At 38.8% G+C, this 19,032-nt stretch overlaps 2 protein-coding genes across 10 annotated transcripts in view; one reads left to right on the top strand and one right to left on the bottom strand.

Annotated features, from left to right (window-relative positions):
* The window catches only part of rasgrp3 (RAS guanyl releasing protein 3 (calcium and DAG-regulated)), a 41,347-nt gene extending 36,432 nt beyond the window's left edge, over positions 1 to 4,915 (top strand). For all 6 annotated transcript variants that reach the window (XM_053436187.1, XM_053436188.1, XM_053436189.1 and 3 more), the window contains one exon: positions 805 to 4,915. In XM_053436187.1, the coding sequence (XP_053292162.1) occupies positions 805 to 813 (9 nt within the window). In that variant the 3' untranslated portion in view covers positions 814 to 4,915. The remainder of the gene's footprint in view (positions 1 to 804) is intronic.
* On the bottom strand, positions 2,841 to 17,550 carry LOC128453346 (cadherin-1). 4 transcript variants are annotated; one of them, XM_053436180.1, is made up of 18 exons: positions 17,462 to 17,550; positions 16,524 to 16,784; positions 16,111 to 16,225; positions 14,648 to 14,736; positions 13,896 to 14,135; positions 13,245 to 13,385; positions 12,745 to 12,900; positions 10,819 to 10,963; positions 10,256 to 10,428; positions 9,681 to 9,809; positions 9,058 to 9,243; positions 8,270 to 8,514; positions 7,473 to 7,615; positions 7,277 to 7,368; positions 7,043 to 7,175; positions 6,445 to 6,663; positions 5,405 to 5,483; positions 2,841 to 5,237 (listed from the first exon to the last, which is right to left on the bottom strand). In XM_053436180.1, exons 2-17 carry the CDS (start codon positions 16,587 to 16,589, stop codon positions 5,425 to 5,427), a joined length of 2,331 nt encoding a protein of 776 aa, XP_053292155.1. In that variant the 5' UTR covers positions 16,590 to 16,784; positions 17,462 to 17,550; the 3' UTR covers positions 2,841 to 5,237; positions 5,405 to 5,424. The 4 variants fall into 4 exon arrangements, with proteins under 4 accessions (XP_053292155.1, XP_053292156.1, XP_053292158.1 ...); XM_053436181.1 differs by having other exon boundaries at positions 16,524 to 16,613; XM_053436183.1 differs by lacking the exon at positions 16,524 to 16,784.
* Between the last annotated feature and the right edge of the window lie 1,482 nt (positions 17,551 to 19,032).

Raw genomic sequence — 19,032 nt, 5'->3', positions numbered from 1 at the left:
GTTCCAGATAAAGGCTTATATAGCAAGTGGGAACCAATCATCAATGCTCAATTACAAATATATCTTTGATAGTCCCTTCTACAGTTTTTTGTGTTGGAGGCCATTTTACAACTTTTATTGGGTGTCAGCAGTTGGTTAAATGAAGACGAGAGAGATGAAACATCCAACTGTTGTTGCTGCACTTCATGGTGGCCATCTTAAACTGCCTTACCTTGCTTTCATGATTTTGAATTACTGTGCGACTTGGCTGCCTGTTTGGAGCATTTATATAAAATGCTGACTTTCTCACACAGCTAAATTTGCATGTGGAAATACTGTATAAATGTTTATGAATGGTTCTTGTACTGTAAAGCACTTTGAGTGGTTGATAAGACAATATATATGTATATACATATATGTGGCTGAGGGGCATCTGCATGCTGAAGTGTCCTTGGGCAAGATGCTGAACCCCTCATAGAACATAAAAGTGCTGCTAATAGATGCATTGTATGAATGTGTGTGTGAATGGGTGAATCTAAAACTGTACTGTAAAGAGCTATGAGTGGTCATCAAGACTAGAAAAGCGATATATAAACACAAAACCATTTACTATATATATATATGATATAAACATGTTGAGCATCCTGTATGTACTACACAGGACATTATTACAGAATGATGTCGGACATTAACTAAACAAAATGAAATCCAGATTACAATGAAAGACATGTAAGAGTCATCGTTTAGTAAATGTGGTTTATTACAAAAATGCAGTTGCCATATATCTAGATACAAATTAACAAATATGTATCCTCCTCCCTTCAGGACAGCTGACTTGGTGAGGGCAAATCCCGAAGGTCCAGAAAGCCCCTGGCAGCAGGAACCAGGAAGCTCCTCTCTGTGGGGGAGGTGCTGGGCTGCCTGAGGTCCCCCTTCAGTGACGTGAAGTTCTCATGGCCTCTCTAGACTTCAGCACAGACCCAGCTAGAGTAGGAGACAGTGTAGCTCAATCAGGAAGGGTGGCTCAGTGGATAACTGACCTACACCAACTGTGAATTACGTGGAATGCTAAGATGATACTTAGTTGTGGGTTATTGGTCCAGAATGTACATATAAACTGCACTGGAAAACGTGAGAAGTAGAATAAGAAGAAGCATATTTTATTCCTTACACGGTCGCAGATCTGGTTCAGTTTAGTGGCGCATAACAGCTAGGTTTAAACCCCAGCTTGGGTTCACTATGATAAAGTCAAATCCTGCTTGATCTGAGGATAGCAAAAAGAAAGTTCTTAGTTGTCACTTTCCAAATTGGACTGATGAGAGAAAGCACGGTGCATGTCAGAGACTGAGTAGATATTTGTATGTGGGGCAGTAAATGAAGGGAAAGTCAAGTTGAAAGTGAAGGTTAAGGGCAACCAACCAACAATCAAATGGGACCCTTGGAATGGAAGAGTATGCAAATCATACATTTTTATTTGTTTTTAACATAAACTTTATTTTGACTTAACTCCAATTGTCACAATCGATCTATTCATACGTCCAGTATGTCTTAATTTCGCAGGGGGACTGGAGCTATGGTTTCTTTCAATCCAGCTGATATTTAGCGAAAAGACAGCAGTCAATCACAAGGCCAACACACACAGACAAGCAACCATTTAAATTCACATTCACATTCATACCAGAGTAATTAACAGATGCACAACCAAAGTGTCAACCAGAAACAATGTGAAAGATGATCCGCTGTTATCATTTGCTATCGAGAAGCCAACCCATGGGCCTCGCAATATGAAGTGGATTGTCACTGAGACTGATGACGTGACTTTGTGTTGAAGAAGGAAGAAGCTCCCTCTCACCTCACGAAAACTCATCAGGACAATTGTGTGCTGTCCTCTTGTGGACAATACTGAAATACAAAACACCCCTTTGTGTGCTCTGATGAGTTGCATGGAAAATGTGTTCCTCCTGGTTGATTGATTGATATATATTTTGATTGAATCATTTATAAATTGTCATCAAAGTGATAGTGTACAGGGATGTAGTTTTTGGGTGTATACTGTATATAGTTGTAAGAGACCTGGTAGGTGTAACCTGCTATCTGGGGACATACATTTGGCGTTTTAGAAAAGGTAAATGTTGTGAGTTAATCACACTGTAACTAGGTCTGGCCCAGTTCGCACACAGATTTAAAAGACCAATAAATAACTCTACCTCCCTAAATACTGCAAAAATAGATTTATTTACTATAAATGTTGTATTTCTATTAACTTATTTTACAATGACGGCCAAGTGTTTGGACAGTTACACATTTTTTGCTTCAGCATATGAAATAAAATGATGCTAGTGGGAAGTCCCAGTAGGTTGAAAACAATGTAGAAAGAACTTACGTCATACGACATACGACTTACAACTTTTTTTATCATCAGCTCTTCTGGTGTTTAAAGTATTTCAATATTTAGTGGAAGCTCCTTTACAGTCAGTGACTGTGTGAAGTCTTTGACTCAAACACCTCAGCAAATGCTTTGTATCTTCCTTGGTGATTCTCTCCCAAAGCTTCGCTGCAGCCTCCTCAGTCTTCTCTCGCCTAATATTTACTGTATAAATGTGATTATTCATTACATAATTACTTATTTAATATTTAAAAAAATTGTGTTCTGCTCTTATGATTCTGAGTAATAGGAAAGAAAATAGTTAAAGGAGCATTAAAACATTTAAATTTACTTTATATTTACATACTCTCCTTTATTTTGTTTAATGTATCTAATTTATCCTTTTACCATCTAGACATAAACTAACTGTAATATTTAAAAGAAAAAAATAAGTTTTCAGTGACCAGAACTCTGCACTGGATAAAAATAAACATCATAATAATAACGTTTTTTTATTTATAGAACACATTACTAAATGTATAAGAGGGCAACATCTTAAAACAAAAATATCACAAACAATTTCTTTATCAAGTTCTCACTTATGTCAAAAGCAATAATGCATTTGTGCAATGTCAAAAGTCAATTAATAAAAACATTTCGGAGGCCTCGGTCAGGTGAATGTGACGTGAAGAGGCTGTTGACAGCAGAGGGCTCTGGCATAGAGGGAGGTTATAACAGGTGGAAACTACAAGCTGGTGTTTTACCCTCAGTCAAATGTGTCCAAGAAGTGCTTTAAAAAGGAAGAGGATTTATGGAGCCTGAATTAGCCTGAATCACACAATGCTCATGACTCAACTAATCAACATGTACATACTTATATCAGCTTAAATGAACCTGTTCATTCTTGCACAGATAATTTTGTTTCATGGAGACTGAACAGTGTGATATTATGTTTGTACTCAATAGGTTGTAATGACCTGGATGCTCTTCCATAAGCATCTGCTGTCTTTGAAGACAGTTATTCTTGTTGCATAATTCTGTTTTGCTTCACTGGCACTGAAGTGACAGATTATTTCCTAATACTTTGAGTTATGCTTCTGGATGCAGCGTATGTGCTCCTCCAGCTCAAGCCTTCTGCTAAGACAGCCTCCCCTGGCCAGAATTTATGTACAAAACTCCAGAATTTGTCTGTATGCTGGGATTAGTATGGCAGATACGTGGATTGAAGACTCAAGGTGAGAATACTCTGTATGAACTTTACATTTGCAAAAAAACGAATGCAGGCCAGCTTACAAATCAGAGGCAGAGTAAAGCAGGTGATGTTTTCACTGTGCTAGGACAAATATGTATTGCAGGACACTAATGAACCACAGGCAATTTTGAAGTGGATATACTCTATGCTGATTGAGAAATGCGTGTGTATATATGCCATATATGTGCGTATACTTTGCACTTCACTACTGAAAGCAGAAATAGATATGGTCCTGTGTATTTCCTCTTTTTTGCGAACTTGACATTCTGATGATACAGCAGTTGAAGCTGCTGCCTATCAAATGTTAGAGAAGTTTAAAAATAGCTTAGCTCCCCATAGCTTAAGATGATATCTTCAATCTTGAAAACCCTGAATAAATGAGTATTGAAACAAAAATTCACATGATTCACTGTCATTGGGATTGCATTCATTGCCACTGAATGGGTTGATGAGAAAAATGATATGAGTCATCAGGCTTTGGACTGATGAAAGTACTGTCCACCACCGTCATTCCCTCCAGTGGCGTTACACAACCTGAAGACTTAACAAGCAGTACTAGAAGCTGTACTGTTCACATGTACAGTACCTTCCAGGAGCTACTGCCCATACAACCCAGGAAGGAAGGGGGGATCTCTATTGTGAAAAGATCCAGCTTGTTTACTTGTAAGATTCAGCACTGTACTGAAACATTGTCAGACTTAAAAATCAATATAGCTAAACCACAGATCTTTTTCATATCTCTTTACTGTCAAATCCTGTCCAAAGTTCATGATGTTACATCATGCACTATTTTGCTGGTGCATATGGACAACCTCTCCTAACTGTTGTTTTGTACAGACACTGAAACATAAGGTCAGAGATGATGGTGGGTTATGCTGCTTATAGAGTTTAGAAACTCACTTCTTGTTAACTCCATATCCTTTGAGTTCTTTACTAGTTTTCAGACCCAACGGATGCTGACTCAAATGGCATCATTTGTGGATATTGCAGGACACAATTAGCACCTGTAAATGCTTAGACTTAGGAATTTCAGTGATGATAAAAGGGACAAAGTTGAATTATCTCCCGACCTTTATCACTGCTGTGTTGATTTGCAATTTAGAAATCGATCCTCACCTTTTAATGTGCTACCTTTAGTTTAAAGTACAACCTCACCTAGGTGAGTGGTCGTCCTCCAACCTAAAGGTCGGCAGTTCAATCCCCAGTCTTTCTCATCTGCATGCTAAAGTGCCCTTGGGCAAGATGCTAAACCCCAAATTGCCCCTCATAGAGCAACAAAGTGCTGCTAATAGATGCACTGTACGCATGTGTGTGTGAATGGGTGAATGTAAAACTGTACTGTAAAGAGCTGTGTGGTCATCAAGACTAGAAAATACACTATTTATCATTTAATTCAGATAGAATATAAAATTGTATTGCTGTGCCCAAAAAAAGGGGAAGTGATGTCAGGAAGCTCAGGATTTCATCATGATAGAAAGTGTGTGAAGCTGAGTATAGTATACTCAGTGTAGACACTGGTGGTGGTTGATGGTTGGAAGAGAATGGAGATGGGTAGAAGATTTGAATGAGATGAAATGTAGACTCAGCTGCTCAATATGGAGACTGCAGACAATTGGGGATGAGGACAATCGCAGCAAATCACTGAAATGACAGCAAGTAGCATTTGAAAGGTGATCATCTAAAGCCTGACAGCAACATAATTACTGGCTGATTAAGACGATGACAAAATCTTATTGGATTACTGAAAACACCCACACTCAAGTGATTAGAAACGGCAGGGAGAGTACAGTCTTCCTGAATGAACTTACATAAGATTCATGAGAAGCTTCTATCCTCTCCGTCTCGCAAACATCAGCCGCAGCAGCAACACTTGCAGCAGTAGCAGCACTGAACACAGAGCATACAGGTTAATCCAACACACCTACAGGATTAGGTAACCACTTGTGAGCCGAGAAAGGAAAGTGTACATAAAGGGTTGAGAGTACCACTGCATAGATGGAATAATAAACGTAGGAGCAACGTGCTCATAGTAGCATGGACTGCATCGCTCTTCATTTCTTTTCAATTAGCAGTTACTGATATTGATGTACTGGGTGGGATGTACGGCGGGATAACCAGACCGTCCATTTAAGTAGATTTATCCTATGAAACTAAATATGTATTTGGAATGGGGGATAGATAGTTTACAGATGTACCTTATGACAGCCCTCAGTCTGTTAAGCAGTGTGCACTCTCCTTAAAGGGTAGGATAAGGGAAGTTTAAAACAATGTCTGATTGGTTAAGTCAATCCTCATCGCCAACACACCCAGTACATCTCAATCTCTTCCTGTTTCAACATGCGCCAAGTATCCTGTCACCAAAATGCCAAGGGCGCACAATCACGTTCTGTGCGCCATTGTACACAAAAATAGGTCCATATGTTTTTAGTAACTATTGTGTCATCAGAATCAATGCAGTCAGTGTGAGTCAAACCAAAGCCTATTATGGAGGCTTCATTGGGTGATTCAGTGAAACATTTCATCTCTCATCCAACATGTTTGGTTCCACACGTCTTGTGGTTATTTATCTCACCAACGTATGCACAGTTTTGATGTCCAAATTAAAAGCAAACTTTACGTAATTTGTATACAGAAATATAATTTATGCTAAAACTCTCCAGCAGTTTTCAGATTACTGAAACAGGCAGAGCTTCTCCTATGTCATACAAAACAAATTATCTGCACTAAAATCAAACAGCTGCAGGTTGAGATGCAAAGCTACATGACTGTTCTTTGAGTTAAAGGCTAAAGTTCATCCCTGGGACTTCCATATGAATATTTTTAAATTGAACTACAATCAAAGACTCACTGAGCAGCCACAAGATGCCTCCCAATATTCCAAAAATCATGGGCAGGCTTGTTCCAACCTCAATTGTCCCTGAACAGGACACAATCTTTCCTGTGCAGTCACACACGGTGGCCTGGACGGTGTTGTCCTGCTCCATGCCATCGTTGTCTCTAAGCCTCAGGACCACAGTGTATTCTCCACTTTCCAGCTCAGTGGCTAAATTAAGTACGATGCCCGTTTCTGCAACAAAGAAGAAATGAGAAGAAAGAATAGTTTATATCCCCTGCATTATTCTATGTCAATATATATATATATATATATCTCAGGAATCTGTAATTTAATCTAACTCCCGATTCATTTCCAAAGCCGCGCTCATTTTGTTCCGACAATTGCTTTAAAGTACACATTTACCATAACAAACCTGCTACATTGCAAATTTAGGAGCTGTGTGGTACACAGACTGGGAGGAAGAATTCTATATACTTATCAGATTTTTTTACTTTTCGTTAACTGAAATAGAACAGCACCAAAAGCCCTGACACATGTTAGAAAAGTTACATTTGTGGGATTTTTTATTTTTTTTAAATGTAAAACAACAAGCCTGTATCAGTGCACATACTGGAATCATTCCTCCGAGCGGTCCAGTTGTTCTTGGACATGCCCTGTAAAGAGACACTGTATGGAGCAGCAAAGCCAGGTCCATCTTTATCTGTTACTGAAAGCAGCTGAGGAGCAGATTCCTTGTTACACACCTGAGAAAACACAAAATGTAATATTGAAATATTTGAATTTCCAGATCAATTAAATGCTCAAACACATGACAACTGTTCAGCATCTGGGAAATGAAACACACCTTTATTGTACGTTCCTCAATTATGGGTGCATTGTCATTGACGTCTTCAAGCTGTATAATCAGAGTACCAGTTCCTGTGGCCGGGACTTCATCTGGTGAGAACAAAAACACAAGGTGAGCAGAATAAAATGTATACTCAAGTCTACAGTTAGACAACTTCTTCTGAAGTGATTATCAGGCTTAATGTCACACCTACCATTGTCGTATGCACCAATGAGTGCTGTGTATTTGCTGTCCTTGACAAAGTGTGACTCTCTGTCCATGATCCCTTTCACCTTGATCAGGCCTGTGTCCTTGGCCACGTTCAGCCAGCCTGCAGGGTCGCTGATTATTTTATACCTGGACAGTCAGAGAAATGATGTGAGGTCAATTTCTGTGAAGCTTATCACAAAAACAAGCTTCACAATGGGACATTCAAACAACTGGTCAATTTAACAATACTGAATTCAACACAGTATAGTGAGCGTCTTCTATGTGTTTACATCACGTAAAGATGATGTACTTGATATCAACAGCCACTAGATTGAAGAAGTCTGAAAAGGAACTCTGTCAGACATGCGAGTGTCACTGATGTGAACTGGGACTGTGGGACGATGATCAATTATCTAATTTATTTGATACATGATGAGATGTACATGAGTGTTTTCTACAGGTCATGCTGTAATTGCTGTACACCAGTATCCAGTCAAGGGCTGCAACCAACAACTATTTTGATAATCGATTAATCTGGCAATTGTTTTTTGATTAAGCGATTATTTATCAGATAAGACAAAGCTACATTCCATCTTTTCTAGCAGTTTATTTAGAAAAACTAATTGTACATCTTCTTGTGTAATCGAGCTGGACTTCTCACATCGTATATATTTCAATCCCACATGAAACTAGTGTGAACAGCGTTTTAAACTCTAGTGTCTTATTTTCTGCAGCAGGGATTAATGTGTTTTGATAAATGTTCAAAGTAACATGATGTAATTTTCATCAGCTTTCTCTTACATGACTGTCTGTTTGCATGCAATGTCCGGGTCAGAAGCAATGTACTGCACCACGTCACTGTCAACTGGAAGGTTCTCCCGTTTGGACACAAACTTTTCAACTGGTTCAAAGACTGGAGCTTCGTTGACATCCTGCACGTTCACCACCACTGTGGCTGTGGCAGTAGGCAGTGGAGTAGCAAATGGGATGTCATTCTCCACTGCAACCAACAGAGTGTGCTTGCTGATCATGTCAAAGTCAAGACCCTGGTTGGATGGAGGAAACAGTACATTGATTTATCAGATAACGATGTTACATCTTGTTCTGCTGTACAACACAATCTTGTTCTAAAAGAGTAAGCCACTTGAACACTGCTACTTCATTACAGCAACAGGTCACAGAAGAGAACATGTATATTTAAATGCTTTTTTATGCTTTTTTAGTCTTAACGACCACTCGTGCTTTATTCTATAAATCATACAAATTCATCAAATTCTCCCACATTCATTTAGTGCGTCTTCATGCAAATTAGCTACACACTATCACCGAGCATTCACACTCCATCAGGGTAATTTAGGGTAGAGTGTCTCCCCCCAAAGAGGCATGCATACTGGAGGAGCCAGGGATCAACCCAACCGTGATCCACACTGAGCATAAAGACTCAACAGAATTTCTATGGAAAGTTTCTATAATCTTGTGGAGTTGAGGGAGGAACTACCTAGTATAGGTGTAGTTTTCCGAATAAAAATGTTCACTGATATCTCTAATCTTGTTTGAGCTTGTTTGAGAATTCATGCATTTGGTCCTACCTTGGCAGTAGTAATGATCCCTTCCTGTTTGTTACTTCCTGTTGTGATTGTGAACAGGCCTCCAGGATCACCATCAACAATCTTGAATTTGGCGTTCCAGGCTGGTGAATGTGGCTCATCACCATCTGTTACTGCCATCGTAATGACCAGAGCGTCCACTCTATTCTCTGGTACCGTTGCATCATACTGTGAGAAAGCAAGGGATATGTTGACAAAAGTATAGTTCCCTGACATAAAAGTTTATTTCTTAAAGATACCCTCCTACATCAATATCTGAATTTCAGTTTGATTTGTTGTCACATGTGAAAAGTGTAAATGACAAATAATTACTATCCAATCATGTCGTAGACATTCAGAACCTAAACTGAAATCCGATAAAATGAAAAACAATAATTGTTTGTTGCTCATCACTCAAAATGATTATGATCAGCTCTGTTCTCCTGTGATTGTAAAGATTGTTGTACTTGTACGACATGTCTGCATGATGGCTGCAGATTTTCTAATCATTTTTATAACACTGTACTGTATTTCAGACAGAAGTCAAAAGAAAAAGAGCACACTGCTTGGTGACAAGTGGACATCCTTGCAGAGCTGTGATTGAACTGTTTGTCAGTTTTACTTACAGTGGACTGAGTGAAAGCTGGAGGGTTGTCATTGCTGTCTGATACAGTGATGATTACTCTTGCAGTTACAGTCAACCCTTCTCCCTCCATGTCTGCTGCCTCTATCACCAGAGTGTGCTTTGGGTGTTTCTGTTGTGGAGACATACAATTAATGTAACTCATCAAATGGACATTTAAAAAACTCTGCTATCACTCTCTGATCATAAGACACTAAATCTATACCAGGCCTCACATAGTGATGAAAAGGTAATACTAATCTCATTGCTGTGTCCATTGTCCAAATACCTGCAAAACAGACTTTGTTTTGTGTTCCACACTTGTTAAACAACTTCTCCTGGAAACCCAGAATCTGTAGTTTCATCAGTGGAATCATATGCGTCTTAAATATTGATTCCCAAATATGGATTCAGTTCATCTTTACAGCCCAATCCGGCAGCCAATGACAGACAGCTCTTATAATTGGTAAAGTGACTACAAGATCAACAGAGGCTTCATAATAATCTAACATATCTAAAATGATGAATGCTAGCACAGTTGAATTAAAATGCTAATACAGTACATTTTAAAATCTTCACCTCTCTGTCTAGCCCACGGGCATTGACTCTGATTGCTCCAGTGACTGGGTTGATCGCAAACAGTGGGCCACTGGGAAACTCTGGATCCTGGGTCAGAATACGATAACGAACAATCGAATTTGGATTTTCCGGCTCGTCGATATCTGTGGCCACGACATTTATCACCTCAAATCCTGCAAAAAGGAGATTTCAGAAATGTGAATTTAAGTACAGAGGTGTCACAAAGTGAACAATTTTACATCTTCTATATTATGCAGAATCATTCTTCCCCATTTTTCTGGACTCTACTCAACATCTCAACCCACAAACACTGATCTGCTAATTTTTAACATGTATGCTTAATTTCAAATTATTAATAGGTTACATTCTGGAGATTTTCCATTTGCCACCCTTTTATTCTCCCATTTTAAATATAATGTACGGCTATAAGAAACCTGAATCAGTGAATAATTGAAGTGAGAAGACCACAAAAATATCAGTGCTGGCACAGAGTATAACTGCCAGCTCTTCTCTGTTAAATGTAACTTATTTATCCAATCATAAATGAAAGTATCTCACTGTACCTGTTGGTGATGATTCAGGAACTTCTCCCAGAAATGTATCTTGAAAAAAAGCAGGTTTGTTGTCATTCTGGTCTATTACATTCACTACAATATCCATCGGCTCGTCGGCATTTCGTGACCCCTCTGCCTCGGCATGTGCTGCAAACTGCGAACAGACACATTCGTATCATAATACAACACATGTTAAAATAATTCATGTAGATGATTTTATTCAGGGGATGTGAGGTATATTCCAGCCATGAGTTTTACACTCAGTAGGCTGTGAGAAATACTAGTAGCAAGTAAACTTGACACCACTGTAAAATACATTTAAAAGAAGACTTTTCAAATGCATTAAGAGGGAGAACATAAGTAACTTTGTTTACAAGACATCTCCAGAAGGCATTTTGATTATTGGTAATTTATGACATTTTTTTAAGAAAAGCAGTTGATGTGTCAACCCAAATGCAGGTAGGCTTTACTGCCTGTTTCTTACTACTCGATTGCATATAGTGATCTGAGTATTCAGAATTTTTTTTCCACACATAGTATTTAAGATATTATTTTCAAAAATGGACCAAGTTCCCATTTTTTTTCCATTGTCTACAATTTATAACCCATACTGACTTGGTTTCAGAATCAACCTCACTTTTACCGAAGTATTCAGACCCCGAGTTCAGTACTTTGTAGAGGTTCCTTTAGCAGCAGTTACAGCTTCAAGTCTTCTTGTTTGGTATCTGAGCTTCAAGCCTATACAGAGTTTCTATGGTGTTTAAGTCTGGATGACACTGTATAATGTGTGTTTAATGCAACACGAACTGTCCTGAAGACTCTCCAGCTTTGTCTTGGCATTATGATTAAAATCATTGTCCCACTGGGAGTTTAACAGTCATGTCAATCTTAGGTTGTGTTCACTCTGAAGCAGGTTTTCTTCAAGGAACATCTTCAAGGTAAATGGTAAATGGATTTGTATTTATATAGCGCTTTTCTAGTCTTGATGACCACTCAAAGCGCTTTACATTACAGTTTCACATTCACACACACATTCATACAGTGCATCTACTTGCAGCACTTTTGTTATTCTATGGGGGGCCATTCGGGGTTCAGCATCTTGCCCAAGGACACTTCGGCATGCAGATGGTTCAGACTGGGGCTTTCAAAAGTATCTTTTTCACGGTCAGGAGGAACCAGACAATTATTTTGTCTTCCTTCTTCTCCTCTAATTTTCTGGTGGATCATAAAAAACAGACCACCAACTCTATAAGCTGTTGCTCCTGGGACTACAGTTGCTCTCGGCTCTCCGGCTTATTCGCACATTTGCTGCATGTCCTAGCGTCAGAATCCTTTCGCATAAAATATAAACATACTTTAGACAGTTTATCTTCAGGTATTTTGTAGTTTAGTCTACTTCAGTTTGAGGTAGCTACTAGATAACTGTAGGTTGACATTAAGTGCTGCCAAAGCCATGTAGATTGTGCTGGCACCAGAGGCACGTGGAGTGATGTTAATGTTACCTCTAAGCAGGATAACTATTTCAGTACATAGCTCAGGCACCAAAATGAGCCACTGAAATATATACATTGGTTTTCCATCTCCCTGTCTCAGCCCACCATGGTTAGTGAACTTGACTGGACATGCAGCTCTAGAAGAGACCTTTGGTTCCAAACCTCTTCTGTCTCACAACTAATGAGATCCCTACGGTCCTGGGATGAGTCAGCTTTAGAAATGGTTTCATAGCAATATCCTGATCTTAACTCACCACAAATTGATCGCAAAAGGTCTATAATGAGTTTTTGGTTCACTTGTACATGTTCTATTAAGGGCTATTGAGTGTAGATGAATGCACTTCACTGTACTAGGAAGTAAGCATAAAATGAAAGTGAAAAGAAAAACACAATGTTAGACAAAAAGTGTAGATATAAAACTAACATCAAAGAGGCTGCTTACCGTGTACTTGTCCACCTTCTCTCTGTCTAGAGGCTGTGTCAGATACAAACTACCAGTGATCCTGTCCATTGTGAAAAGGCCGTAGGGAGGCTCATCAGCTCCTGGACCAGTGATGCTGTAATATATCATCTTCACATCATCTTTATCAGAACGGATCTGGTCAAAACACAACAGGTGTCAGTTATACAATTCTGACTGAATGTAACCATAGTTAATACATTGCAAAACCATTTACATTTAGCAAAGAAGAAGCGCTAAGTTCTTTGAAGTTTGCTGCTTTAAAATTTCTGGGCTAGAAAAACAAGACTGGCTTGGCTACCATATTCTACATTCTGATCAAGTAAGTTACCTTGTGATCTCAACCTTGTTAAATCACATCAGCCATGGTGCACCAAAGAACGTTGTTATCATTATTACAAGGAAACATCTATTTTTCTGCAACCATTGTTATTAAAATATTTTTGCATTTGACATTTGATTGTGCAAATTGTTCACCTTACCTGAGATACTTTAAAGGGATAGGGTCCTCTGTGATTTTCAGCAACATTAATGGCAGGAATAACCCAGTCTCTCTTCCTCCTCTTCAATCCATCACCAGACTTGGGGAATTTCAGAACAGGCACCTCTGGGGTGGTTGCATTCTATAAAAATGTGCATACATTTTAATTAGTACAGGGTTTATTAGACAATCTCTAAAGAAATGCTTGAATCCGAGAGCCGGCATCCACATTAGCTTAAAAGCTTTAGCTCCGATCATCATGAACCTGTTACTGTCCAAAGTGTACCCCATTCCAGGGTTTTGACAATAGGTATTAACATGTAGGCACTACATTAAACAAATAATTAAGTACATGCCATAAAATTTATATTACAGATTTTACTGAAATACTGAGTCTGTGTGGCAAAAGAAGGATATTTTACATTGAGATCCTATGAGCACACAGCTTGTTCTCAATCTAATGTGGCCACAGAAGGGCAGTGTTTGTTGAGGAAAAAAGTGCAGAGCCTTTTTCCTTGGTGCATGTTGGAATTGAAAACAATATATTCTATCAAACTTGTTATTTTGAAATTAATTTTATTTTTAAATAAATAAATTATATTATGAGTTTCCGGTTTTCTTTATTCCCCTCCAACAGGGCCTTTAATCATACCTCTGTTTCATTAGCAGAGTCAACTTCATTCAAGTGGTGCTGATTGTTGTGGTGACTGTGCTCTCCGATGTGATGCTCAACATTTTGCTCGGGATGTCCATGGTGATGCCCATCATTTTGTCCATGGAGATGCCCATAGTGCACGACTGTGACTGGAACAGTAATTTTTTGGCCGTGCAAGTCCCAGGAGTGGATAAAGAAGTCCTGGTGTCCTTCAAGAAGAGCAACCATTCTCTTTACCTGGATGGGAAAAAAATCCTCAGAGAAGTTGGGCACGCTTTAACTTTTTTACTTGTGAAAACTGTACATGACAAATAAGGCATACTGGGACAGTTTGATGATATTCAACGCTGGATCCCGTCAATATTTACTGAGGATGTAGAAGGGACAAAACGTTTAGCAATGCTGGATGTTTAAACAAAGGGAATAGATGTGGATCCTGGAGTTCACGTGAGTCATATTATGTATGATATCCCTCATAATTGAGCTGTCTAAGAGTCAAAGCTGATTTTCATTTTGAAGATCTGGCTGAAACCCAATAATTGTATTTCAGTCCGTTTGGTTTCCCAAATAGAAAGCCCTGGGAATAAAACAAGCATTTATTTTACATGCAGGAAAATATATACTTAAAATGTCAACACCTTCTTATACTCTATTTTACTACCTAACCAACTGTGGCATTTATTTTAACTCATATAGGGTGAAGCATTAGAAAGCATTTTTTGGCATCGAGTCTGTCAAAGTCTGCTCACCATCAATATCCCATCTGGATGTACGATGAAACGTCTGTCATTACTGATGAAAGGAAATCTTGTGCGGTGTGTGCAGTCATTAAAGCCCACTGGGATTGAACACAAGAAACAATTAGCGCATACAGAGAAATAAATCAGCAAATTTTCAGTTCATGACAAAGTATTATTCACTGGATTAAAAACACTCACACACACTAAGCTAAATATCATGTGGAAGAGGTAGCTTGTCATAAATGGTTCAATTAGGGCTGCATGATGTATGATAAATGTCTACTTTGAAGAAATCATGTAAAAACAACTTGTACAAAAGGGTCATTTCAGTTCATAAAATAAGAGATGATAGCTGCCACATCAGCCTCCTAGAGTCACAACAGTTCTATAATCTGTTACATTTTCAGTTACAGCATATGAACCAGCCACAGTTCACAGGACTGACGTGACCCAGGATGGTTAGCTGACTGGATATCTTAAGAGTGGATTCCGAGGTTGCATATACAAGAGGGAGAGGCTGAAAAAGACTGACTATGTCAGTCGAAAGTTACAAAAATCTATATTGAATCGGTGTGTACACATGCAAAGACAATGTCGGACTCCTTGATTTTAAACTCTGGACCCCCGCCTTATATGACCAGGGATGACATGTATAGCCACACAAGTTTCAGGGAAAACCTGGTCTGATTAGGAGAGATTACATTCATCCAACTTTGGTTGGAGCGGCTCTCATATCTAGAAATATGACAACATTTTCATGGGGGGTTGGTTGTTAGGGATAGTACAGTAGTCCACACCATGACAATACAGAGTTGAGACCAGGAGGCAGAGTTGCAGTCTTACACGCTTCTCTGCACTTCTATTAGAGCAGTCACCCTCACAATATCCCTCACACTATCCTATAGAAACCTAAATTAATTAAATCAAAGGCTAAAATTAATTTTTTTTTAAAGAAGAAGAACATTTTATTAAATATCCGGCCACTCAATCCAAAAAGCCTACATATTAATGATGTGATAATGGACCAACCGATCGATTTAATATGTCTAACTGAAACCTATTTGCAAATTGGTGAAAATGTAGTTTTAAATGAAGCAGCGCCCCCCACCCATATTATGACTCATATTTCTCAAAGCACAGGCAGAGGTGGAGGGGTTGCAGCAACCTCTAAATCTGACTTATCTATGAACCCTTGACCTAAAGGTAGTTACAACTCGTTGGAAAATCTCATGATCATCCCCGTACAGCCAAGCCTGAAATCACATAAACCAGTTCATCTAGTTATCATATATCATCCGCCTGCCCCTTACTTGGAATGTTTATCTGAATTCTCTGAAATAAAATGTTCTTCCTTAAATGCACAGACAAAAAACGATATCCAATCATACGGACAATGAATGTAGGAAAGAAATAAACACTCAAGTTTCATTCAGAGCCCCGCGTCTGAGAGCAGCTTCCTGGATGGTTCTCACCTCTGCCCAGCCTTGTACCCGGCCCCAGGTGCTTTCTGGTCACTCTGAAGATCAACACATCTGACTTGAATCCTGGTACACATTTTGGCTCCTCTGTGCTCTCTAAAGCTGAGGCCTAGAAGGGAAAACCATAGTGTCAATCCAATCATGGAAAATGTGTAATCAGTCACCAAATATATATATATATATTAAAGCCAAAGATACCAGAAAAATCCACACTCAAAAACATTTATTTGACGTGTGCTTAAGACTTAAGACAGTCTGCGGTTTCATGGCCACCTAATGAAGATGCTTTGGCTTCACTACTGGACTGCACTCTTGTCGTCCATCTATTTATACAGTTCATTTGTTTTACATAACGGAAATGGGTGGACATCAAAAGAAACAATCCCAGCCGCAGCTGGAAATCTTACCTGAAATACGATTAATAAAATGCCCACAGCCATGAACCAAGTGGGCGCCATCTTCTCATAAATCATTTGACTTTATTCCTCACAATGAAACTAACAAAAAAAAAAAGTGATTGTCATTATAAATATGTCCCTTAAATTGTTGTGGCTCCGTTGTCTTGCTTCATGAAGCTGGTTTCAGTGAGAGTGAGTCCAGCAGGAAATAATGTTTCTGAGTTGAGTGAGCTGCATGATTACAATCACCAGCCATCCCCCAGCCTGTATCTAGAGAAACGACAGTCTAACCACACATGCACATGCACACAGAAACTAGACAACCTCAAAAGTGTCATGTGTGATAAACCAGCCAGCAAAGTATCTCAAGTTTTAGGTTCCCCATTTTCATATAAATATCTATAATGTATTCACAGTGTAATGTCAGTATGTGTCTGTGCAAGTTACTGTTGTATTCAGCGTGTCATTCAACATCTCATAAATAATCTACTAAAAAAATATTTTTATTATAAATTCGTTGTGAATAAATTATAGTTGTACAGTTACGGATTCAAGCTCAATCATTTAGCTTCAAAAGCATGTTCAGCGTGTTAAAGACATAGTGCTAAAAACATTTGAAATATCTATTACAGCAACAGATCATAAATTAGTTTGGCTACTAGGCTCTGACTTCATCACAAGGTTTCAATAATATAATGGGGGAGTGATGAGGAAATATGCCTACAGACCATGCCGATACTAAATTTGTAGAATTTGTGAAGAGGTCAAATATTTTAAAAACATTTAAAAAAAGATAATGCAAACCAAAAACTTATAATTCATGGAATTGGCTTTTTCTCAGATAAATTTCTTTCTACACTTCAAAACAGTTTTAAATGAGTAATTTGGCAAGGTAGCTCTGGTATAAATAGGATAATCAATAAAAAAAACACACAACTGTACTTTACCTGGATACAAAGAAGTGTCAAGGTGAGGATGGGGCAGGTTGTGGCTCTGGGAGGATTGCTTTGATGTCATCAAAGTAGAACCGTCAAATCTGACAGATGGAAAGAAAAATGTTTCTTAATCCAGCACAACTCAAAGTGTATGACGCAAGGCTGAAGTCATGAAGATTGGGAGGGGACCAAAATCTCCTTATGCACTAACCAGATGAATTTGTATTTTGTTGTTTAAAACAATGTTTTATACAGAATTATAAGTCTATTGTGATTTTGGTAATATAAACATGTTTTGTGTTTTTTATATAACTGTATACAGTACCGTGCAAAAGTTAGGGTGTAGGCTTCCTCAAATCCTTCTGTCTCTTCATGCAATCCCAGACAGACTCGATGATGTTGAGATCAGGGCTCTGTGGGGGCCATACCATCACTTCCAGGACTTCTTGTTCTTCTTTACGCTGAAGATAGATCTTAATGACATTGGCTGTATGTTTGGGGTCATTGTCCTGCTGCAGAATAAATTTGGTGCCAATCATACGCCTCCATGATGATATTGCATGATGGATAAGTATCTGCCTGTATTTCTCAGCATTGAGGATACCATTAATTCTGACCAAATCTCCAACTCCATTTGCAGAAATGCAGCCCCAAACTTGCAAGGAACCTCCACCATGCTTCACTGTTACCAGAAGAAACTCCTTTCTTCTACAGCCAAATATTTCAACTTTTGACTCATCAGTCCAGAGCACCTGCTGCCATTTTTCTACTCCCCAGTTCCTATGTTTTCGTGCATAGTTGAGTCGCTTGGCATTGTTTCCATATCGGAGGTATGGCTTTTTGGCAGCAACTCATCCATGATGACCACTCTGATCAGACTTCTCCGGACAGTAGATGGGTGTACATGGGTCCCACTGGCCTCTGCCAGTTCTGAGCTGATGGCCCTGCTGGACATCTTCCGATTTCTAAGGGAAATAAGCTTGATGTATTTTTTATCTGCTGCACTAAGTTTCCTTGGCTGACCACTGTGTCTATGATCCTCAACGTTGCCTGTTACTTTGTGCTTCTTCAAAAGAGCTAGAACAGCACATCTGGAAACCCCAGGCTGCTTTGAAATCTTTGTCTGGGAGAGACCTTGGTGATGCAGTATAACTACCTTGTGTCTTGTTGCTGTGCTCAGTCTTGCCATGGTGTATGACCTGTGACATCAAACTGTCTATCACAACCTCACATTGGTAGCAGAGTTTGGCTATGTTCATCACGCATTCTTAGTTTACAGCATTTTTTCACACATGCCTAAAACTTTTGCACAGCACTGAATATAAAACATTTTTAAAATACAATTGCATAACTATATCAAATTATAGAAAATATACATAGATATATTTAAATTAGCATGAATACATTAGACCTAAGACATAAGACAGCAAACACATTAGAGCCCACAATGTGTTTGAATCTCTGTGTATGCTTGAAAACAGGAAAGCAAAACCACAAGCAACACACAAAATATTAAGATTAAGATTAAGATTAAGATGCATTTATTAGTCCCAAACACATGCACAAACATGCAAAGGCACACT

The sequence above is a fragment of the Pleuronectes platessa genome, chromosome 12, assembly GCF_947347685.1.
Source record: "Pleuronectes platessa chromosome 12, fPlePla1.1, whole genome shotgun sequence".
Lineage (NCBI taxonomy): Eukaryota > Metazoa > Chordata > Actinopteri > Pleuronectiformes > Pleuronectidae > Pleuronectes > Pleuronectes platessa.
Note: the sequence above shows the minus strand (reverse complement) of the source record. Positions and strands in the feature narration are given on the sequence as shown.

What these genes read in the sequence shown, in the direction of transcription:
- LOC128453346 (XM_053436180.1), bottom strand. Translation starts at nt 16,589, where the DNA reads ATGATTTATGAGAAGATGGCGCCCACTTGGTTCATGGCTGTGGGCATT. An exon ending in TTTTATTAATCGTATTTCAG is followed by an intron (nt 16,226 to 16,523) that starts GTAAGATTTCCA and finishes TTTCCCTTCTAG; the next exon opens with GCCTCAGCTTTAGAGAGCAC. An exon ending in CATTGGTGCATACGACAATG is followed by an intron (nt 7,369 to 7,472) that starts GTAGGTGTGACA and finishes TGTTCTCACCAG; the next exon opens with ATGAAGTCCCGGCCACAGGA.